Below are 24056 nucleotides of genomic sequence, written 5' to 3'. Positions count from 1 at the left end.
CTGGAAAAGAAATTTATTTTGAACATATAAGATAACTGTGATAGGATGTGGAAAATGAATGCAATTAATAATTAAGCGATTATGGAGGGAAATTAGTTTCATTTAATTACAAAACCATAACATGAGTTAAAGATGAAGGCATACTGTAGGTAAATGATTTTATGGCACGCAGAGACAGTCCTCAGGGATCCAATGGCTCCACAATAACACGTGAGGCCACAAACACAAAGAGTAAATGTGTCAAACAATCTGTATACATCATAAATTCATCAAAACATGGCATCAGCAAAGGATTCGTTTAAACATTATAAAATATGCTAAAGCTAACAAACTGAAGCAACAGCTTTATGGACCAATTTTAGAGAGGGTAAACAATACAATGTCATGCCCCAAGCAAGCACAATTTGAATTTTTTCAATGAAAACTTTTAATCCATCTTGGAATGTTAGCTAGTAATAACTTTAGGGTTGATACTATACAGGCATTATGTTCAACTGAGTGGCAGTGTAGATCCAAAAGCATTGTTTGTGTTACAAAGTAAATGCATAGTAGTGGAAAATCACAGGATAGCCATACTTGAAGTATGGTAACTAAAACACTTCAATTTTAAATTGTGCGCCTACACTTTTAAATATTTATCACGGAAATTGAAACAAAAATATTATCAGCACTGTTACAGGAGTAGTGATTGCACAAGTAATACTTTGAGATACATATTCATAATACTCTATAAAACCTGAATATATATTTATATATATATAGCAATATCATTTACATGTAGAAAGTGAACCACTATACAAGATCAGTGATAAATTTCAGAACGAGATGTCACACAATACGTCCACAATATGTCAAAAGGAATATTTAATTGCTATATTTAACAATAAAATTAGATCTTTCTTGTCTCCTTGAAATAAATTAAGTATGCAAAGCTTACAAGATACAATAGAAAATATGAGAATACTTTTTAAGGTAACCACTATGTTTCAATAAATTTTGTGCAATCTAGTGTTCATGTATAGACAAACTTGAACACACAAAAAATAACAACATGAAAGATATCGAGAAGAAAGATGAAGACGCAAACCCTTTAGATCTGGGCTGCAAAATAGTATAACATACATACATTCAAAACTGCCTGTAACAGCTAAAACATTTTTGATTCACTTACACAAACAGGAAAAGGTAAAAATTTGTCACACTTACTCACATGGCACTGAGCAGAAATGCCCCATAAGGCTTCCAGAAAGCAACAGTTAAGAAGTATTGCTTACTGACACAATAAGAAACAAAACAATGTAACTACAGATATAAAACTAAAGCTTTCAGTTGATTCTCACTCAACAAACTGTCACTCCTGTGGAGAAGTCATGAAATGCATAACAAAAATATCACAGCACAGGAGAAAAATCAAAGAACTCTTTAATTTATGAAAAACCAAATGAAGGTAAAAAGTTACTACAAGTAACATCTGAAGGTATCCAACTCCAGAGTTAGAGTTAATTTACATGTAAAATAAAATTGAATGGAAGAAAATTTGCTTGCCTTCTCTCTCTCCACAAACTTGCCAGAAGTTAATCTTGGAAAACTCCGAAAGTTGAAAAACTCCCAGGAGTTGAACACAACAAATTGACCATACAGCATAGACACTCATCTAACAACAATTATATATGCAGACTAGCTAAAAGTTGGCCATTTATAATTTAAGATATGAATGTACACTAAGTTCATGTAAAGAGGATTAATACAACTTAGTAGTGTTAAAGAGAAAACAAATTGTAACTGGTCAACATGGTGAGACAAGATGAAACACCTGCCCCGTGAGAAATAGATATGCTTTATGTTGCTATGAGTAATACTTTGCTTAATCTGAAAAGTCTCTACTGTAGACAAGGGTAGGAGGAAACTCTAATCATCAAAGATAAAATATTTCTGGCTGCTTAAACAGAGTGCACTCGGTAGTGCTGTGTAAGAAATCTCAAAGAATAATTGAGTAAGCTTTCAAAGAAAGCAAATCTAAAGAAATGACAGCAATAACATACAAAGTCACGCAGCTTAGAAGGATATTTTGTGTAATGCCTAATACATGATGATTGGTGCTAGGATTCCAATCCATCCTGCATATTAATTTCTTACACAATCCTTTACAGATGACAACCAAAAATCTTATCTGATGACAGGAGTTATTAAGAAATCAAATTGAAAACAATACCTATTAACATCACAATAACAACTTATACGCCACACATAACGTGTCGCTAAGCAGGGGAGGAGGCTGGCTCTTGTAAACGAGTTCCCAATTAGAGTCGGAGTGCTGCAAGGAGATGCACGAGGGAAATCCATACAAAAAGGTACTGATTGCAGTCGTACTTTATCAGTCAGATGAGAGGCACTTTGTCACTTGGTGCCGTTCAGATGGAAAAATGAGAAACTTCCCCTACATTGACAACAAATTCAGCCCGTCGATACAAAATCACGAAACGAACGCGAATTTCCCTTATGATTTCCCAGCACCAACACCGACCAACGCAGAGAACAGCGCGAGTTGCCCAGAGGAAGACGACCTCGACCGAGAGAGAGATTTGAACTCGAGGCAGCCATGCGCGCACATGGCAGGGCGGTCCCGGGTTCGAATCCCGCCGACGGCACGGCCTCTCCTTTCCTTCTTTGAAACGTCAAGCGAGCGTGGTGCCGTGGCACGCCGTGGTGCTGCCCACGCCGCCCCGCGCACGGGCCCGTCTAGAATTGCCAGCGAGTCCCCCCCTGTCCCTCTCAATCAGTCCCGGGCCCCGGCCCCGAGCCCGAGCCCGTGGGCGCGGAGCCCGGCGTGGTGCTGCTGGCGCTGCTGGCCGTCCACCTGTCGAACTCGATGCCCGAGTCGGGGCTCTGGCCGATGCCCAGCGGGCTCAGGAACTGGGACAGTGGCGTGGAGCCGGGCGCACACTTGCACTCCGTGGAGGAGCTGGCGCTGGAGGCCCCGCTGGCGCTGCCCGCGCTGGTGGCGCTGCCGCAGTGCGGGCAGGGGCACGGCCCGCACGGCCTGGTGGACTGCGCCAGGCCCACGCCCGGGGCGCGGTGGAGGCGCGACCGCGCGTGCCGGCCGCCAACGCCAACGCCCTCCTCGTCCAGGTCCGCCTCCGCGTTCGGCTCCGGGAGTCTTCTCTGGGCGAGACCTGCGGCAGAGGCAACACATCCTTGAGGACGCTGGCTAGGCAGTCCCGGACGCTCGCTCCGGCCGGGCTCCGTGGCCCAACGCCCACGCTAGGGCGCATCGTCCGAGTCGTCGCTAAAGGGCGAAGCGAGGGGCGAAGGCTTACCGGAGCCGGACGAGTCGGGCGTGGCCAGGCTGTCCGCCGGGGACGCCATGCCGATGGGGTCGCTGACGGACTCCACCGAGTCGCCGCGGCTGTGGCCCCAGCCCGGCTGCGACTGCAGCTCGCGCTCGAAGTTGTACAGCTGCTCCATGAAGTGGAAGTTGGGCGCGATGTTGGACTTGCGCGACCGCACCAGGTTGAAGGCGTCGTTCAGGCTGAGCGACATCTTGTACATGAGGTAGGCGACGGTGATGGTGACGGAGCGGCTGACGCCCGCCAAGCAGTGCACCAGCACGCCCTTCTGGTTGGACCGGGCCTCGTCTGCAACAAACGGCGCCGAGAGGCAGGACATTAGAAACCTGTCAGAAGCACGCGGGAACGTGGCCGAAAACTTGGCAGGGCGAAACGGTTTGCGGGATGGGAAAGCGACTCGCGGTTCAAGCACCGCGTCGAGGCCGAGGCCGGGGCCGAGGCTGCGCTCTAACCAATCTTGACGACGGCGCCCTGCAGAGCCATTCCGAACTGTCTCTCTCGCGCCCACGTGGCGCTGCGCGGCGGTGCGAGAGAGATGGAGCGCGTCCGCCTGCAGGGCGCGGCCGGGGGCGGGCAACGGCAAGGACGAAGGTTGCAGTGGAGGGGCGGGGGGACGAGGGCCCCACAGCCCTTCGCAAGCTTCGCTTCGCAAAGCAGTAGCCCTCGTGGTGCGTGGGAGGGCGAAGCAAAAGGGAGTTGTAGGTGGTGCACAGGGGGGAGGGGGGGTTCATTCATGCTCAGGCCCTTGCGTGGGCGGACGATCAATAGCAAGGGACCTGCAGGAGGGGAGAGGGGGGGGGGAGGGGTAGGGGTACCAGCCCCTCGGTCGGATTACCACCACCTAAAGCAAGTGGAGGAAGGACGGAGAGTGAGAGCGCCGCCCACGCGTTTTGATATACAAGTGCGGGGAGGGTGGCCGGGCAGGGCGGGGCAGCGCGGGGCAGATAGGTAGCCGCCCAGGCGGTGCAGTGTCCACGGCGCGGATTAAAATACCGACCGCGCTATGAATACAGAATACAGTGCAGAGTGGGAAAGGTCAAGGCGAAGGGATGACCAGGCTGACGTCAGGCCGCCCGAGTGTGACCACTAATAGAACATCAGCCAGCTCTCATCACATAGAGGAATGAAATTAAGACTCCCAAATTTCCAGCGAAGCTACCAACATTTTGAAAAAATAAAATGTGTTTTTTTTTTTTTTTTTTTTTTTTTGAGTTTAAGTTGAGCGACGAGGTTTGCGGTAATTTCCGATTGGCAGCCCGTCCCCCAGGACGGAACCAGGATCCGCTTGGAGGCGCCAAGGAGTGCCCCGCAGCCCCGCCACTTGGTATTCACCTGTCAACCGCGCGACTCCGCCGGGCGGGGCGGTCTTTGTTTTGGATAAAAGATTGGCACCTGCGTGCGGGGCGTGGCAGGCGGCAGCGCCACAGCGGAGGCGCCGCTGGCAAAAGACAAAGACAGAGACAGATCGCCCCCGCGATACTTTGCACTTCACGCGCACGAGGTTGCAAGTAAAACTCCGTCCTCCTTTTAAAAAAATTTCGAAGATTTTTTTTTTAAGTTGTTATTTTTGTTATTGGCTGAATGCTTGAAGGGGAATCCCAGGAGGATCATCTTTGGCAGTGGCAATGACACGGGAATGTCAACGCGACTGCGCGCGGAGGGGCGGCCGGGGGCGGGCCGGGGGCGGGGGCGGGCCGGGGGCGGGCCGGGGGCGGGCCGGGGGCGGGCCGGGGGCGGGAATGAAAGGCCGCTCCGCTCGCCGCGCTCGCTCGCCAGGCCAAAGAAAAGTGCTAATGAATCGGCGGGGTGGGGCACGGCGGCGCGTGGTACAGTACGTCATTTAACGGATCGAGTGCACAGGACACACGGCCGCGCGGATGAATGAATGACTGAAAGAGCGAATGAATGAATCCGCGCAGATAGCAGCCCATTCAGGCTGCCGTGCGTTCCATTCACGCCGCCAGGGCGCAGCACCAGCAGCGCCAGCGGGCAGCGCAGCGGGCAGCGCAGCGGGCAGCGCAGCGGTCCCCTGCAGGGTGCAGGGTAGGCAGCCCGTCCACCCTCTCGTCGCACTCTCAGCCCGAGCAAGAGGCTGGCGGAAGCGAACACACACACACACACATACACACGGCCTCCCGAGCCCCACAAACCGGATATTTGCTGCCAAACTCGCAGAGCAAATGGCATGCAAAGATAACGAGGCCCGGGCCAGATCCCCAACGGCGCGCCTCGTCGCTCCGTCTCTCTCGCACCGCTGGTGCACGCCCCGTGGGTGCGAGAGAGACGGCCTGCTGACAGCATCTGCCGAGCATTTCGCCTGCCGTCATGAGTGCAGACACTCAAGACGAAGTATTGATTCCCGGGCGGGGTGAGGCGCCCTGGTGCGCTTGGGCACCGCGGTCGCCAGGCGCACCAGGTGCCGGGGGCAGCCGGGGCACTGGGAGGGTCACGGAGGCGAACGCGAACAAGCGCGCGCGGGGGAAAGGGCCAGGACAGCCGAGGGGCCGGGGGCAGTGTGGATAAGGGCGAGGGGCTTTGAACCCAAGCCAGGGCAGCGAATCCAGAGGTCCAGAAGGGATGCGGCGACCCAGTGATTTCTAATCCTTCCCCCCGTCGCCGTGCTCCCTCAAGAGTCCGAGGCCCTTGTCACAATGGCCGTCCAGACAAGCAGGGCGGGGGCAGGCTGCTGTCGTGCTGTCACCACTTCAAGGGCGGCTTGGAGATGGAGCCGCAGTTCGTCCACCCACACGCTTTGCTTGGCGTGGGCGGCGTGGGCGGCGTGGAAAGGGCTGGGGGTCGCGGCGTGGGCGGCCGGGCCCGGGGGCGGGCTGGGGGTGGGGGTGGCGAAGGCCTCGCTCCTTGCGGGGGCGTAGGGGCGGCTCAGGGGCGGCAAGGCCCGCCTCCCACGCAGCGCCGCGCAGGGCCGCGCAGCGCTCCATTCACATTTAGTTTCTCATCGATTCCCGCGCCGCCCCCACCCACCCCCTCCCCCTCCCCCGACACTTACAAGCGCTTTACAAGCGCACGCCCCCGCACCCGTCCTTGCCCAACCCGATCCATGCCCCGTCGCATGCAGGCCTGCTGGCTGCTGCTGGCTTGCTCGGCGTGCCCAAGCGCCCTGCCCTGGCCTCAGTTCAAGGCGTCCACCCGCCTGCGACCTGGCCTACTTCTCCTTCGACACTCGCGCCCAAGCCGGGCCCAAGTTCTCGCCCCCAAGGCGCAGCGGGCCGCAAAAGGTAGCTTCATCCCTCCGGGCGTTGAGACAGGCCGTTGGCCACAGCTGGATGGACGCAGTGGACGCTCAAAGTCATCAAAATGCGCTACTTTCATAGATTCAACCACTTCTTGACCAACTTTGCGAGACTGGTGCTTCCAAACTATATAGCTGTGGCTAAAAAGTTCCCGAGGCGAGGCATAAAATAGTAGGGTCTTAAGAATGCCAGGACGTTGACGGGGGCCTGTACCCCAGGTGGATCGGACGCAGAGGTCGCTCTAAGTCAGCAAAAACCGCCACGTAGAGAGATTCAAACACATTTCTCTGAGAACGGCAGACCTTTCTGCACTGGGAATGTCTGCAAGTTCCTCCACGTGTAGAGGCAGCGCGCCCGGCTGCCCTGGGCTGCCCTGGCGTACCAATCCGCCGTCCAACCCGTTGCCCCTCGTTGCCCGGGTCCCGGTCCACCGGTGCGATGCGACCCCTGGCGACCCAATTTGAGGAACGCTTCCGCTCCCTTCCGTTTCCGTTCCATCAGCCAATCAGGCGGCCCGCTGCCCAGGGCGCCGGATCGAGGCACGCAAGAAACAAACACAAAACGAGACAAAAACAATGACGCCGTCGGGAACGAAAATCATTTCGTCCCGGGGACTTCCTTTCCTCTCCCCAAGCTGGGCGGATATCGAATTTTTGCGCAGCCGTTTGATTGGTAGACTGTTGACTGCTCCACTGCGCCGCGAAGGTTCCCCGCCGGCACAATAACACCACCTGCCCTCTTGGCATTTCGCTGGCAAAAACCAACAGCACTGCGCTCGAACGCAAACTCACCGATGAATTCTATGGCTTTGGGGAAGAACTTGGCTAGGTTCTGGCTCCAGTGGTCTGCTATCGGAATCTGCATATACCGTATCGAGCCGGACTCCTCAAACACGTTGGGCAGGTCTGGCGTCACGTTCAAAATGTACTGCAACGAAAAGAGCGAGACGATTAGAAACACGTCCTGCGCTTGCCTCTGGCGCGCCACAGTGGGCCAGAAGACCGGTGGAGGCAGACTAAACTCCAGACGCGTTTTGAGCTCCAGAGTCGCCAAATGAGACTCGAACCGAACGTGTGACCCCACCAATGGATTGCTCTCCGAACGAAGAATCCATTGGTGAGGTCACACGTTCGGTTCGAGCCCCATTTCGTGACTCTGGAGCTCTAAACGCGTCTAGAGTTTTGGCCGTCTGCGCCGGTCTTCTGGCCCACTGTGCGCGACTGGCACGCCAAAGAGAGAGGAAAAAAATGAGACGAAAACTTTGAAAAGCCAATTCCTCGCACCTGTATGTGATTTCTACTAAGCGCCTCCGAGTCCTCCGAGTTGGCGGCGTTGCCCAGGAACAGGTGCGGGAGGATCTCCACCAGGAAGTCGCGGTCGTCCTCCAGGCCCAGCGACGAGTCGCACCTGTCCTCCGAGTCCGACGACGAGTCCGTGGAGCTGGTGGCGGCCGAGCTGCCGCAGGACGAACCTGGAGCACAAGAGGCGGCATCAGAAACCAAAGCGAAAATTACATTTCCCGGCCGCTCCAGACCTGTAGGCGAGAGAGACAGACTCTCGGAATGAGGCTGCTGGTCCTTACCCAGGTGGTTCCGGTGGCGCTGCGCGAGGGTGGCCGCCGACGAGGTGGATATCCTGAGCGAGCGCAGCCCCATGAGCGGCACGGTCTCGGTGGACACCAGGCCCGGGTGGCCGGACAGCAGCTCGGTGCAGGACTCGCACCACTCCGGGTAGCACGAGCGGAACGACTGGAAGCCGCCTGGAACAACAAAAACAAAGGCGGTGAGGAACGACGAAATCAAAGGCCGTGAGGAACAACAACAACAAAGGCGGTCAACGGCAGGAACGACAAAAACAGAGGCCTGCGGCTGCTTGGCGGGGCCAGCGGGGCCTTAGCCGCCGCGAGGGGAGCCACAGGTGTGGGGCAAAGCGAAGCGATCCGCTTTTACGGCGGGAATTACAAGATCAATGTGGCGCTCTGGAGTTTGCGAAGAGTCGTTATTTCGAGGCTCTGTCTCTGTCGAACTCGAGGGGGTGCGAGAGAGACCGGCGTCGGGCCGAGTGGAGCAGGGCGAGCAGCCCGTTGTTTAGAATGAAGCCACCGCGACGCGCCCTGCCCGCCCTGCCCGGCCATGCCGCATGCCACCCCCCGCGACCCGACGCGCCCGCCGGCCGCGTCTTGCTGGTGAATGGGCCAGGCGGATGAATCGAACTCCGCCACGCCCCCCCGCACCGCCCCGCACCGCCCCGCCGCCCCCCGCCGCCCCCGACGGGACTCGAAAGTAGGTGACCTCACCCCCGCCGACGCCGACACGTGCATGGCCAGGCCCGCGGCCAGGCCGCCACCACCCTCAGGCCGAAGGGGGCGAACCGGGGAACTGGGTCACGGGGGGACGGCATCCACGGGGAGGGCCTGGGGCCTGGGGCCCGGGCCGAGCCCGTCCTGGTCCAGCAGCCACGAGCCGCCCGGGCCGCGGCGCTTGCGAGCTACACGCGGCGCGGAGGCGGCGGCAGGCTCCGCCACCTCCACGCCGTCAACTTTGACGGGTACCTTTGAAAGGTCGGGCGGCCCGGGTGGCCAATTACAGCACCAGGAGGCTGCTTCCAGCAGGGCGTTGTCTCTCTCGCACCCATCGGCCGTCCGGGGGAGCTGCGAGAGAGACAGCGATGCTGTGCGGAATCGCCCAGCATTAACTTGGCCAGTTTGCAAACTAGTTGCGATCCCCGGTGTACCCACTGCTCCGGCTGCTGGGCGCGGCGGCGCGGCGGCGCGGCATATGGCAGCACGAGGTTGACCCCGTCGATACTCCGCGACGACGGCCGCGGCCACCGCGCGGAAGTACCCCACGCGCCAGGGACACCGATGCGCCCCGTTCCCTGTTCACGCCGCCAGCCCGCCAACGCGCGCCCGGCAGGGGAATGCCACCGAATGGCCGTTTTACGACCGGGCCACCAGACGGGCAGGGCGGGGCGGGGCGGGGCGGGCGGTCCCGGTGGACGAGCCGCCCAGGGCCGCGACGGGGACAACGGGGCGCCACCCGCGGGAAGGGGTGCACGGCAACTTTAATGAGGGGCTTAGCGGCGTGCACGCTCACAATCACACGCACACACACACACACACGCGCGCGCGCGTGGGGGCAGACAAGCAGGTCGCGATGTCTGGCCACGCTGCGCGGTGAGCGGGACGGATCGGGGCGGCGCGGCGCCCCATTCAATCGCCGGGGTCGCGGGTGGGTCCCGCCCGCGGCCCAGCGGCCCCGCGATGCCCCGCGATGCGCCCCGCTGGGCCGGAAGGAAGCGGGGGAGGCAGGGGGAGGAATAGCCCGGCCGTGAGTCACGGCGCCACTTCGGGGCCACATCGGGGCGACTTCGGGGCGCGGCGGAAACGGCCGAAGGCGTGACGAAGGCGTGCCGAAGCAGGGAGGAAGGGCGAGTGTGGCTAGGGCCGATAGAGGCCAGGACTAGCGCCAGGACGACCAGCCGGCCCAACCCTGCATGGCGCGGCTAGGAGAGGCTCTAGGGGGGCCCCGTCCACGGCGTCCACGGATGCGCGCCTGCCGCGGCCTTCACACTCGACGGCCCATCGCCCGGCGTTGCGCGCTCCGCACACCACGGCGCCGCGTTTCAATGAAACCGGCAAAAAACAGAAATAGCACACGCGTCCTGCATCGCGTGCGTTCGCGTTTTTATCCGTCACGACTTGCGACTCATGACTCATGTTCGCGCCTACGTCATAATGCGCGCCGGGCCAGTGCGGTCACGACGCACACACACACTGTGCCACACACACATGCACGCGCACGCGACCCACACTGCCAAACATCCCGTGCGGTTCCCGTTTTCCCATGATCCCTCATGATTCATCCGCCTAAACGGGCCGGGCGGTCTCTGTCACATCTGCAGGACCGGGCCCGTGGGTGCGAGAGAGAGAGAGAGAGAGAGAGAGAGAGAGAGAGAGAGAGAGAGAGAGAGAGAGAGAGAGAGAGAGAGAGAGAGAGAGAGAGAGAGAGACAGCGCGACGGCGGCCGTCCGGGCGCTGCCCCACTGTCCGGGGACGCCGGGACGCCGGGACGCCGCACGCAGCGTCAATAACGCCGGGCTAATTCCGTTCATTAGGTCCTGGCCGCGCACGTCCACGCCGGCCGGCCCAGCCGGCCACGGGGGACACGACCGGGGCGCGGACGCGCGGACGGCAACGGCGCTGCTACCAACGCGCGGGACCCGCCGCCTCAGCGGACAGGCACTTCCTGCGGGCCGGCAGGCTGATTCCGAGAGTTCGTCGCTCTGTCTCTCTCGCACTCGTGGGGCGTCCCGTGCAGGCGCGAGAGGGACAGAGCGACTCTTGGAATCGCAGTCTGGCCGGGTTGCCTACTAGAAACTGGGAGAGGAAATGACATCGCCGTCCGACGGCTCGACATGCCATGCACCGGACGGGCTGGGCGGGCTGGGCCGCCCCGCGCTGTTCTCCTTCAGATCACTTTCGGCGGAAATGGCGTGAGGCGCGGCTCGGCGGCTCGGCGGCTCGGCGGCGCGGCTAGGCGCGAGCGGCGGCCACGCCAACGCCCACGCCGCCGCTCACCCACACAGCGGCACGGCGGCACACTGCGAGGCACACAGCGGACGGCCATTCATTGGGCCGCCGCCACCTGCCGCCGCCCCCACCGCCGCCGCCGCTGCCCCCGTCCAGGGCCACTTCCGGTGACAGACCGGCCCCAAGCCTACACGCCGCCACGCCGCCACGCGGACGGCGCGCACCGTTTAAAAAAAGAAACTGCCACTTTTGACGTCACGCGTACAAGTACCCCGCCAGCGCACAGTGGGCCAGAAGATCGGCGCGGGCGGTCAAAACTCTAGACGCTCGAGCTCCTGAGTCGCTGAATGGGACTCGAACGGAGCGTGTGACCCCACCAATGGATTGCTCTCCGAACGAGGAATCCATTGGTGGGGTCACACGTTCGGTTCGAGTCCCATTTAGCGACTCTGGAGCCCAAAACGCGCCTGGAGTTTTGGCCGCCTCCGCCGGTCTTCTGGCCCACTGTGCAGCGCCACGCCGCCTGCTCGGCCACGCTCGCCGGGCGGCAAGGGAGGGGGAATTGGCGGGAAATTCATCATCATTACCCGCGCGCTAATTTTAACCGCGCCAAACGCGCTTTCCTCTCAGGCGAGCATTTTCCGGCGGCTGGAGCGGAGCGGAGCAGCAGGCTGATGCCGAGAGTCGTCGTCGTCGCTCTGTCTCTCTCGCACCTGTACGGAACGCCTCATGGGTGCGAGAGAGACAGGGAAACGACTCTCGGCATCAGCCTGCAGGCAGTCGCTAGGGTAGCAGCGCCACGCCGCGCCCCGCCGCGCCGCGGGGAGTTGCCAAAGTATTGGACCCCGCCACTTATCCGGGGGCGGAAGTTGCCGATCTTCGGTACTCACTAATTAAACAGACACAAAATGCTGCCACGGTACCCGGCGAGGTGCCCGCAATGTTCGCGACCCGCCCCTTCCTTCGCCTCCTGCACCGAAGCGTCGAACAAACTTTGAGGCGGCCGGGCGGCGACCGCAGCAACTTGACGAACGGCGCAAGCCAGCGAAGCAAGCGAAGCCAGTAAGGCCCAACTCGGTGTGAGGTCAGCACCGCGGCGAGGTGTCCCGTTCGCGCATTGCCCGAGGGCTCGCTGCGGCTCCGGGCTTTTTTCCCGCCAGCTGAAACTGAAATGACCGGCCGGGCGGCAACTCTACACCGCCGGAGTGCGTGTAGTCTGCACGGTGGCAACCCGAGCCCGTGAGCGCGAGTTCGGCTTTGATGCATTCGACACACGGGGGGGCGGCGTTCGGGCCTGTTTAGCGACTCTGGAGCTCAAAACGCGTCCAGAGTTTTGCCCGCCTCCACCGGTCTTCTAGCCCACTGCAGCGTCGTGTCATGAAGCCCACGCCATTTGGGCGCTGCACCACCGGCGCCTCCCAGCGGCCCCTCCACTTCCACACACGTGGTGGCAAAGTATTACGTACATTATGCACGCCCCCCCCCCCTCTCTTCCTCTGGATCGAACTCTCCGTCTAGTCAATAGAGCTCCACTCAGAGCGCCGCTCCACACTTGATGGCGTCCCACTCGCTCCGTGTGTGTGCAGTGTGCCGCCAGCAGCCTGTCTCTCTCGCGCTCTCGGGGCGTTGCGCGCTTCCGTGCGGGTGCGAGAGAGACAGACTCCGTTTGGCATCGCTCCGCGCAGATCCACCACAGCGGCGGCGCGACAGAATCCAGCATCCAGCACCGCTCTCCCGCGACATCCGGTCCCATTTCACGAATGCAAATTCCATCCGAATATAAAGGTATGTCCTCGCCGTGTGTGTGGGTCCAGTGCAGGCGTGGGTGACCGCGCGTGTGTGTGTGTGTGTGTGTGTGTGTGTGTGTGTGTGTGCGCGCGCGTGTGTGTGTGTGTGTGTGTGTGTGAGCGCGTCGGGCCGTTTCCGCCCACCTCCAGGACCACGTACTTGGCACGCCGTCTCCAGGTAGGGACGCAGGACGCGCAGGACGCGCCGCCACCACCACTACACTGCAGACTGCAGTGTAGGTCCCGGCGTGTTCCCACGCAGGGCGGGCCGCGCTGAGGCCGCGCCGGCCGGGCCATCGCAGCCGTGCCGACCAGACCATCCCGACCGGAACCGGCGGACTTCCGTCCGTCTCAACGGCAAACACGACAACAAGCAAGACGCCTTGGTGAATGGGCCGCGGCCGGGGCGGGGCGGGGCGGGGCGGGGCGGGCACGCCACTGCCAGGCTACGCCGTGCTACGCCAGGCAGGCCGACGACGGGAGGGGCTTCCGGTCCAGCAGACTGATTCCGAGTCGCTCGCTCCGTCTCTCTCGCACTCGCGTGCCGTGGAAGGTGCGGGCCTGCGGCCTGCGGGCCGGGCCGGCTAGTTCGGCCGGTAACTGCCGCGGGTCCGCGCGCAGCTACGCGGTTGTCGACGCCGTCCTCCGCGACGGTTGTCCGACCCGGCCGACAGGCCGACACGGCCGTAATGCGCCTCCTCACGCATAACGAGAGGAGCGAGAGAGACAGAGCGCCGCACCTTCGTCCTCCGCGTCCTCCGCGTCCGCCGTCGCCAAACGATCCTCGTAATAAACGCGACCGGAAACAGCGGCGACGCGGGACTCGCGCGACGCGACGCAGGAAGACGACCTGTCGATACTAACTGCCGAACCCAACAAGTCGCTCGCTCCACTTTTACGCCTTTTCATATTTATTCCCTCTCTATCTATCTATCTCTCTTCATCCTCCGAGGCGCTCGCTTCGCGACGGCGAGGGCTCTTGTGTGGAGCACCTGTGGCTCTGCCGGGATGGCGCGGGAGGCGGCTTGCGAGAGGGTGGCCTGTCTCTCTCGCACCCTGCCGCAACGCCCCATGGGTGCGAGAGAGAGGGAGAGAGATCCACCCGCGCGGAAGCGGCGCGCTGTGAATCATTGCGACTTCTCGGGTCCAGGACGTTGCCGTAGACTCCGTCAAGACTCTCCGAAAGCCCGACTGCAGACTGCACACACGAACAGAGGGACACGAGACCTCGGCCGAAACAGAAGTGAGTAAGGAGCGGCGCGTCTTTGCTTTTGCCGTCTTTTCTTTCAAGGCTCGGCCCAGGGCGGCCCCAGGGCGGCCCCAGGGCTTGCCGCTCGGCTTGCCGGCCTTGCGAGATGCGAAATGTTTCCGTCGCGGGCCCCTCGCCTCGCCTTCCAGCCTTCCAGTGGGCAGGTGGACGGACGCCCCGCCCCGCCCCGCCCCGCCCCGCCCCGCCCCGCCTTGCTCGCCGTGCATTCCGGCCCCGCTGAGCCTGAGCACGCCGCCAGGCACGCGGCCACGCGGCACGCCGAGCACCGCGACGACGGGGCGACGTCGGCGACGACAGGAAGGACTAATTTGGCGGCCGACCCAGCCGTGCCGTGCCGTGGCGTGCCGTGCCGACGGCCCGACGCACACATGCGCTGCGCTGTCGCTGCGCTCGCGAGCCCGCCCGGGTTTCGCCACCGGCGAAACGGAGACAGGCAATTCCGTCTCGTTTGCGCGCGGAAACACGACAAAACGGATTGCGCAAATCAAAAGTGGCGTATGGCGCGCGCGGCCCGCGCTCGTTCGTCAGCCGTCTTACCGCGGCACGGCGCGGCACCGCGATCCCAGCCAGCCGGTTCATGCCGCCCTGTCTCCGTCTGCCTCCCACTCGCAGGCTTCGCAGGCAGACGGCAATGGGAGCGACAGAGGCGCCGTGTGGGTGCGAGGCGGTGCGAGGCAGCGGGCTCAACTGCGTTTCGTCGCTGTCTCTCTCGCACCCGTGCGCGACGGCCCGCGAGCGCGAGAGAGACAGCGACGAAAGCGCTGTTCGGCGCGGCGGCATGGATGGAGGCAGCGGGGCAGCGAGGCGTGCCCTGGGTCCCACGCGCCCCTTTTAAATACCCACGCGTCCAGTTCCTGTGGGCCTGGCGGCCTGGCGGCCTGGCGGCGCCGCAGCACGACGACGGCACGCCGACCACGCCGACGCCGAGGTCCGGCCGGGCATTCCTACACCACCGCGACGCATCGCGGCATCGCCACGGCATCGCCATCGCCCGGGTCCACTACAAGACCGACCGAGCGCCCGCCGCCGACTCCCAGTGTAGACTCCCACTCGCCGGGATGCCAGGCAACCCAAGCAATGGCACACTTCTGGAGCCGCGCCCGCCTGCGCCAACCGGCCGCACTACACCATGCGCGTGCACCAGACAGGCGAGCGAGTCGGGAATTGAAGCCGCGCGGCGAGTTATCGGACGCGAAAACTGGGGAACCAGCGTCGAATTTCGCTGCTTCTGCTGCATGCTGCGCAGTGCTCCGCGCTCTATACAGCGGGCTGAGTTCGCGGAAGTCCCCGCCGCGCTGGTGGCGATCGGTTTCAGCCGAAAAGTTGAGGCAAATGGGTAAAAACCGGAGAGCCGAGCGATTCCGGGAGAACCGCTCCACCTGTCTGTCTCTCTCGCACCCCTACAGAGTGCGACGGAGACGGGTTTTGCAGTGCAGGCGACGCGGCGGGGGCGAAACTGCAGGGCGCGACTACCAGCGAAGCAGCCGGCTGATTCCGAGAGCCGTTTTTGTCGCTGTCTCTCTCGCACCTACTCGGGACGCTCCACGAGTGCGAGAGAGACAGCGACAAAAACGGCTCTCGGAATCAGTCTGCAGGCGGCGTCCGAAAGCAGCAACGTGGACGGGAAACCCAGCACGGCGTCGTGGGGTCGCTCGGCGTCGTGGGGTCGCTCGGCGGACGCGCGCATAGTCGGACGTCGGGGCGGCAAAACTTGGCCAGCAAACTGTCTGGGGCGCGGCGGCGCGCCGGCAAAAGCGACGGCCGACTGCACTGCAGGCCAACTGCACTGTAAGTGCAGGCCCACTATGCGGACTTCCAGTGCTGCAGTCTGCAGCGCTGCAGGGGAAGTCCAGTGTCGTAAATACTCGACTGCGGCGGGGGGCACGACGGCCGCGCTCGCTCGCGAGGAAACTCGACTTCGGCGGCCAAAGTCAGGACGGGCGCGTGTTCGCTGTCAATAACCGGGGCGTGAAACACGCCAACTTGGCGGACTTGACGGTCGCGGAGTCGCAGACCATCGCGGACGCGGCGGTCGCACCACGTCGCGTCGCCTTACAGCCTTACAGCGCGCACGCGTGGGACCGCGGGGCGCGTCACAGTGGGCCAGAAGACCGGTGGAGGCGGACAAAACTCTAGACGCGTATTCAGCTCCAGAGTGGCTAAATGGTCCTCGAACCGAACGTGTGACCCCACCAATGGATTCCTCGTTCGGAGAGCAATCCATGGGTGGGGTCACACGTTCGGTTCGGGCCCCATTTAGCGTCGCTGGAGCTCAAAACGCGTCCAGAGTTTTGACCGCCTCCACCGGTCTTCTGGCCCACTGTGGGCCGGGCCCAGCGGGGATCAAATTCGATTGGAGAGTCCCGCGGGAGCGTGTGCCCGTCACGGCCATGCAGGCCGGCCGCGTGGAGCCGCGCTAATTGGATTGCCCGCTCGCTCTGTCTCTCTCGCACACATGGAGCGTCACGGCGGAGTGAGAGAGAGGGACAGAGGGCCAGCCTACAGCCCGCAGCACACGCCGGGCCGGGAACCGAGGCGCCCAATCCGAGGAGAAACAGGACAGCGGACTGATTTTGAACAGTGCTTTCGTCGCTCTGTCTCTCTCGCACTCGTGGAGCATCCCACAGAGGTGCGACAGAGACAGTCTCGAATCAACCTGCAGCGCACACGACGCGCCGCTTTGGGGCGAAGTGGCGTCGGTGGGTGCCGCGCCGCCTCCCACACACACACAGCCACACACACAGCCACACACACAACCACACACACAGCCACACACACAACCACACACACAGCCACACACACAACCACACTTGAGTGAGACATGCGGGGGAGCCATCCTGTCCGGAACACCCTCGCAGCGGCGCGCGGAGGACTTCCTCCAGCCGTGACGTCACCGCACCAACACAGTCGCGCGCGCACACACAAGGCAGGGTCATAGGGCTCGTGCATTGGCGTACCGTTATGTCACTGCCGGGTAAAGGACACGAAAACGTTCTCTCGCGAACTGAGTCTGGAGCAGCCGACGCCAAAGAAATTGATCGAATCTTGCAAATTATCTGCCTCTCGAGCAAAACAAAACGCTGTCTAGAAACAGAAAGTTTTGCTCTTTCACCCAAAGTGCTTCAGAGAGCTTAGTTGATACTTTCTGAAACTAGGCTTGACAGAAAAGAGGCGCGGCAGTTCAAACAGGGCTGGAGGGTCAGGCCACGATTTACCACCTTTATTCGAACCTTTGAAGGAAATATTGAAGAATTAAGGTTACGGAGTACTGTTTGTGTGCTGAGGAACGAACTCTCAACATAGATCTGGTAAAAAATCATCAGGGTTTTTAAATATTGCTAGTTTTGAGCGTCTACTGGCGTCGTCTGCTGGTCTCAGTTCGTGAAATTGTCATACTTTCGTACCGCCATATTTCGCGTAATGAACGAGCCCTATTAGTCCGATCCAGGAGGTGACACGCGTCCATTCTCAATGGGAAGCCGACCATCAAGTCGACCAAACGTCGCGCTCCGACTCCGCGTCGCCGCGATTCCTGGAAGGCAGGAAGACGCGTTCTAAGACCACGCGGCCGGCGTAGCACAGCGCGGCACAGCGTGGCACCCAGGCACGCATGGCCGTAATGACGACCACCAATTACGACCATCTTTCCCGACTTATCTCGCACGACTTGGAGCTTCGTTAGGACGAGTACTTTCAAAGCTGCATTCTGAAGTGCGCTTAAGATCAGTTCGAGTGCGCTTAATGCACCTCTAACTTGAGGAGCACTGTGTTCGGGACTCCCAGGCTGTGAAACGGCTCGGCCCCGGCGTGGGCTCGAACACCGGCCACTCCGCCGCCCTCGTGTGGGCCTGGACCACGGCCTGATGGACCTGCAGGGCGACGTTGGCTCGGCTGCTGCGGCCTGGGGCTCGAGGGTCGGGCCGGCCTGCACGGCCTGCCTGGCGGGCCGGGGCCGGGGGCCGGTCTTGTCTGCCAGCTCGCCTTGCCGCCTGGGCCCCGCCGAGACCGAGAGCCGAGCTGGTGGGTTGAGGAGGCGGAACAGGGATCAGGGCACGGCCAGGGGAGGGGAAGGGGCAGGGGCCTGCCGACGACGGCAGCACGGCAGCACGGCCGGGGCGTGGCGGGGCGTGGGGGCTTGCCCGCCAGCTCGGTCCGCCCCGCCGGCCTGCCTTGCCTGCCTGCACTCTGTTGCACTAGTGTGTTCAACAGGGCTGCGGCTGCGTCCGCTGCGAGCCCAAGGCAGCCCAAGGCTGTGCTGGCCGTCCAGGTTGACTACCTGTCCGCCAGCAGGGTCTGCCCCGCGCACTGTTCATCTTCACCCCGCTTTGTTTACCAACAAGGCGAGGCTCGCGAGGCGTACGAAGGAAGCGGGATTCGGGCGTTGGAACGTCACTGGACGTGCCTGGGGCGGCCTGGGGCCGGCGGAGGTGCGATGCGGAAAACAAGAAACATAAAATAACGAACGAGTCGGATGAGCCCTGCCGTTGCCGTGGCCATGCCGTGGCCCTGCAGGCGGCCAGCCCGCAGCCAGTCGGCGGCCAGACGGACAGGCAGGCAGGAAGGCGGGCAGGCGAGCTGGCAGCCAGCCACGCCGCACCGCGCGCACCGCGCCCCGCCTGCCGCCGAGCCCCCCGCGGGTCCCTAGCGGGGGCCGGGGGCCGCGTCGGCCGCATCCCGCATCCTGTTGTGTTGTGATATCCAAGCACCTGTAAACTCACTTGAACCCCGCGTTGCGCTGCGCTTGGCCGCAGCCTGGGATGCTGCAGGGGACTCACCTTCCAGACACACCACTTGACAGCCGTCCTGCTTCAGTCTTCGCGCCACCACCTGCAGCGTCTCGCCGGGCGGGCCCGCGTCGTCGGCGTACACCACGAACACGTTGTCCTTGTAGGCGGAGGCGATGCGGTCGCGCAGGTCGCGGCACTTGATGGTGGACACCAGGTCGATCTTGCCGGCGCCGAGCCGCCGCAGCATGATGCTGGGGATGCTGAAGTTGACGGCGTGCCTGATGTGGGACTCGGCGTAGTCGTGCGAGGAGCGGCAGTCCAGCGTCACCAGGCGGGACGCGTCGGCGCGCAGCTCTCGGAGCAGCCAGTCCCGGCTCACCCACTGCATGGTATCACTGTCCATCGGCATGGTGCTGGTTGCCGCGGCTGGCGGTTGTCACTCGCGGGGCTCGGCTAAGCCATGGGCGCGTCCACGACGGGTCGGGCACACTGTCCGCGGACGCGGCTGCGATGCGATGCGACGAGCGGCGGGCCGAGCAGCGAAGCGTGCTCTGTGGGGGCCTTCCGCGCTGTGGCGTGGAGCGGCGGCGCGGCGCGGGCGCGGTGCGCTTAGAGGGCCCCCACTCCTCTCGAGCCCCCTCCCTCCCTCTCCTCGCTCGCCTTCCTTGCCGCGCGGCCGGGCCGTGTCGAGCTGCGGCGCCCCCTCCCCACCGCCCCCCCCCCCCAGTGCGGCTTGCCGGGCTTGCCGTCGTCCACCCCTTTCACCCTAGCGCTGCCAAGCCAAGTTCATTCAGGACCTCCCCACGACACCCCGGCTGCCACGCTGCCACAGCGGCCCTTGCGCCCCACGGGGCCCTGCGGCCCCGCGCAGCCCTGCGGCCATGCCTGCGGCCCCACGGGGGGCAGGGCCGGCAGGTCGAGGCGCCACTCCGGCAGGCCCTCAGCCGCCCTCGGCTAATGAATGGAATGTCTGCATTCCTGTGGGAGGCAGGACGCCGTCCTGGAGTCCTGGGGTCCCGGACGGGCTGCATCGCCAGTGGCCACCTCGCCCGCCGCCCGCCGAGTCTCGTTTTCGTCGCTCTGTCTCTCTCGCGCCTGCACGGGACTACGGCACGCCGCACGCGTGCGAGAGAGACAGAGCGACGATAAAGACTCTCGATCAGTGTGCAGGCTCCGGGTCCGGGACTCCGGGACGCGCCGCTGCGGGTCGGGCCGTCGCGTCGCCGGCGACTCGTCGGGCCCCAGTGTAGTGTCCCACTCGTTGGACCTGTTGCTGTCAAAGAGTCGTCCGGACCAATAACGGCGAGCCAGCGTCCGGCTGCTCCGCTGCTCGAACGCTATGCCCCCGTCGCTCTGTCTCCCTCGCACTCGTGGCACTCGTGGGGCGTCCCGTGCGGGTGCGACAGAGACAGGGCACTGAAGAAGCGCGTCGTCGTGTCTTTGTCTCCGACGGGCATTCTGCCGATTCCGAGTCACGCAAACAGTTGTCGAAATCGGAAACAACGCTCGCAGCGAGTCGGCCGGACGGGCCACAGTCTCGCGCGCAAAGTGCACTCGCTACTAACAATGGCGGTGGACGGCGGGGAATTGGAGAACGGAGGCAAATTTCGAGGAAGACCCTCGCTAATTACGGCAGACCACGCAGACTCTCGGAGGCTGCCTTGCCACTGCCACCACACTGGAGGGGAGGGAGGGGGCGACCCGTAATAAGAAGACAAATATTCTTCGGGCCGTGCGGCACACTGTGCGGCCGTCGACTGTTGCGTGCTCCTCGGAGTTTGTTCCGCAGCCCTTAGTCGGAATTCGCCGTGCGGGCCTGCCCAGGGCCTGCCCAGCAGGCCGATTCCGAGAGGCGTTTTCCTCGCTCTGTCTCTCTCGCGCCTTTCAGGGATGTCCCACGAGTGCGAGGGAGACAGAGCGACGCGAGCGACTCTCGGAATGAGTGTGCTGCAGGCAGCCCAGCCCTCTGTGCCCTTCGGGGAAACGGAGAGGGGAGGGGGTGCACTTACTGCACCTACTATGTATGCCGAGTGCAGCCAAGGTGCAGCGGCGCGGTCGCCCGGGCAACACTGCAGACAATGCAGTGGCCAATTCTTTTCTAGAGTGATCGCAGCGCCGTCCGTTTCTCGCACGTTCTAGCAGCAGTGCCATTTGTTTTTGTTTTTTTGTTTCCGCCGGCGCCGCCAAGCGGACTGAGTCCTTGGTGACGCCGCGGACGCCGACGACGCCCCGCTATCTCTTATCAGCGCCAAACGGGCCGATAAGAGCGAGCGTCGCGACGCCGGCCCGGCCCGGCTATGAATGGAACATTTTAATTCAAGATGCGCCATTGAGTAGGACTGCCAAGTCACAGTGTTGCCACCAGAAGACTAACGCCGAGATCGGAAGGGTTGCCAACCTCCGCAGAGGCAACCTCTCGGGAGCAAGCCCTATGCGTAGCCGGCAGGCTGACGTTGGCAAAACTGCCGCCTTTCCTCTTCGCCGATCTGTTTTCCCGGCCTGTTTGCATTTCTGGAGTCGAGCGCGCGGCTCGAGTCTACCGCTCCGCCCGGGGGTGGTTTGTGTTTGCGTCTCGGGTGGCGCGAGTGAGCGAGAGATAGAGCGAGGGCGGGAGGGGGCGGAACGGGGAAGGGGGATGAAATTGAGTGCCCAGGACCGAAGTCACGTGTGCCCTATCCGTAAATCAATCTCCAAGGAAGTCTGTGAGACAATCCCCTTAGCAACGACCCCCACCCCCACCCCCACCCCCAGCCTCAGGCAGGCTCTGCGTAGAGTCCCCCTGAGGTGTGCGGCTCGCTGGGCTGCCGAGCCATTCCGAGTCTTTAGTACATCTCTGTCGCACTCATGGCGCTCTCCGTAAAGGTGTGAGGGAGACAGAGCGCGCGGCGGCCCTTTCTGAATCACTCGGCTGCTGGAACACTTTGGAACGGGGTGCCGAACGAGAGTGGCAATGGGCCGTGCAACGCACTTGGGGAAGTCCCATGGCTTTCCTGTGGTACAGTCTGCCGAACTCGTGTGTCATTCGATGCGAAATTCGAGTGTGGGTGTGGCATCCAAGTGCTACGCATGGCGTGGTTCAGTGAGTAGTAGTCCGCTTACGTAGATGACGTCGTCGTCGTAGTGTCCTTCGTGGATTGGACGAGACGATTGGCTGCTATCACGGCGCCGCTGACGCAAATGTGACGCCTCCTTCCCTCCCCTCGAGGCCCTTGGGGCCCTTGAGGTGTCACGCATGGAGTCGCGCTGCTTTGCTCTGCCGACTTTCCGGGGTGACGGTGTTGGCGTCCCGGTGACGAGTCGATACACCGCAAGGTTCCTTATCACAGTGCAGCGCCGAGACAAATGACGTCGACGTCTCTTTGGTTTGGTGTTTCACCCGTTTCGACCCTTGACGTCAATCTGCCACTGCCTGCCCAGGCTGCCCAGCCAACCCGCCCCGCCCCGCCGCGGGCGCGGAGACGCTTCGCGGAACCCCCGGACAAATAAGGGCGAGCCCCGTCGACCTGCAGAGTGATTCCCCGCGCAGTTCTCTCCGTCCCTCTCGCACCCCTGGCGAACGCCTGGCGAACGCCTGTCGAACGCACCACGAGTGCGAGGGAGACGGGGCGACGAGACGAGACCGCTGTTCTCGAGGCCAGCCAGCCCCAGCCAGCCCCAGCCAGCTGGCCGCCCGCTGGCGTCCCTTTCACAAAACTGCAGGCTTTCCCAGGAACTGGCCACTGTTTATCAACAGCCCTGCCTCGGTTCCGCGGAGAGGGGGAGAGAGAGAGGGCGCACAGCTCAGCGTGCTTCTTCATCATCTCCATGATGATCGCGCTGCAGCCATTTGGACGGCCGGGCTACGCTTCCAGGGAAGCAGCGAATGGAACTGGAAGCCCTCCAAGAGGAAACTTTCCGCCGGGGCGGGAAAGCCGGGAGAGGGGGAGTGCCATTAAAGATTGAGCCAAGCAGGAAGGGGTTGGCTGCCGTTACAGTACAACGTCCTCCGTCCTCCAAAGCCAAGAATCCCGTCTGTTTGTGTTTTATTTTTGTTGCCGCGGCGTTGGCAGCGCGTGATGGATGGGTGTTTGAATTTTTGGCGCGCTTTTCGCTGTTTACCGCTTTTTCTTTTCGCGCCACTTCGCGCCTGCACGTCCCGCACGTCGTGCCACGTCGTGCACGTGGGGCAACAGGGCCGGCAGGGCCGGCAGGGCCGGCAGGGCACGCAGGGCGGCGGCATCGATCGAGCGCCTTACTGGGTCATGGTGGCTGTGGCAGCCCTGGTGGCAGCCCTGGTGGCAGCCCTGGTGGCAGCCCTGGTGGCAGCCCTGGTGGCAGCCCTGGTGGCAGCCCTGGTGGCAGCCCTGGTGGCAGCCCTGGTGGCAGCCCTGGTGGCAGCCCTGGTGGCAGCCCTGGTGGCAGCCCTGGTGGCAGCCCTGGTGGCAGCCCTGGTGGCAGCCCTGGTGGCAGCCCTGGTGGCAGCCCTGCATAGCCTCGCGGCAGGCCGAGCGCAGCCTCGGCTAGCCTCGCGCAGGGCCTGCTGGCCTGCTGCAGGCAACCGAGCGGAAAGTGATCCGCCGGTCAGGTCAGGGGCACCAAGGTGGAAGGCCCCGGCCAGCAGTCCAGCGCGTGGGGCTGGGGCTCTACGGGGTTGCGGGCGTTGCGAACATTACCCGTCAGTCTCATGCAAAGGCGCGCTCGCCGGCGTCCATTCCGACGCACGCGTGTCGTTCTGAAATTCAGAAATGCCCCGCCATGCCCCGCCATGCCCCGCCATGCCCCGCCACCCCCGATTTTGCGAGGAAGGCACCCCTGTCCGTGTCCACGGTTTGCGCGTCCCCGAAATCCATTAGCATTCCGTGTCTGGCGGGCAGGCCTCCCCGCGTGCCGCAGAGAGCGGCCCCGCCCCGCCCCGCCCCACCCCGCCCCGCACGGACCAGCGGAAACGTGCCGCTGAATTTTTCACAACATTCTTCCGGGAATGATGAATGAAGAATCCCCCGGGCGGCGCGGCGAACCCGAACCCGCCCAAACCCGAACCCACCCAAAGCAAACCCGAAGCCAACCCCGAACACACTCAAATCGCCGAACCCGCCCGAACCCCACCCCGAACGAGAACGAGGATTGATCGCGTGCATACGCGATGATTTTCAGATAGCCGCTG

General features: G+C 62.0%; 1 protein-coding gene across 1 annotated transcript; it reads right to left on the bottom strand.

Moving 5' to 3' along the window:
- Positions 1–82: 82 nt before the first annotated feature.
- Positions 83–19474, bottom strand: LOC117644567 (dual specificity protein phosphatase Mpk3). Its single transcript, XM_034384124.1, has 6 exons — positions 18962–19474; positions 8181–8357; positions 7882–8069; positions 7390–7525; positions 3431–3635; positions 83–2980 (listed from the first exon to the last, which is right to left on the bottom strand). Exons 1-6 carry the CDS (start codon positions 19320–19322, stop codon positions 2773–2775), a joined length of 1275 nt encoding a protein of 424 aa, XP_034240015.1. The 5' UTR covers positions 19323–19474; the 3' UTR covers positions 83–2772.
- Positions 19475–24056: the final 4582 nt, after the last annotated feature.

The sequence above is a fragment of the Thrips palmi genome, unplaced genomic scaffold (genome assembly GCF_012932325.1).
Source record: "Thrips palmi isolate BJ-2018 unplaced genomic scaffold, TpBJ-2018v1 HiC_scaffold_18, whole genome shotgun sequence".
NCBI lineage: Eukaryota > Metazoa > Arthropoda > Insecta > Thysanoptera > Thripidae > Thrips > Thrips palmi.
The sequence above is the reverse complement of the archived record's forward strand: the minus strand, read 5'-3'. Positions and strand labels throughout refer to the sequence as shown.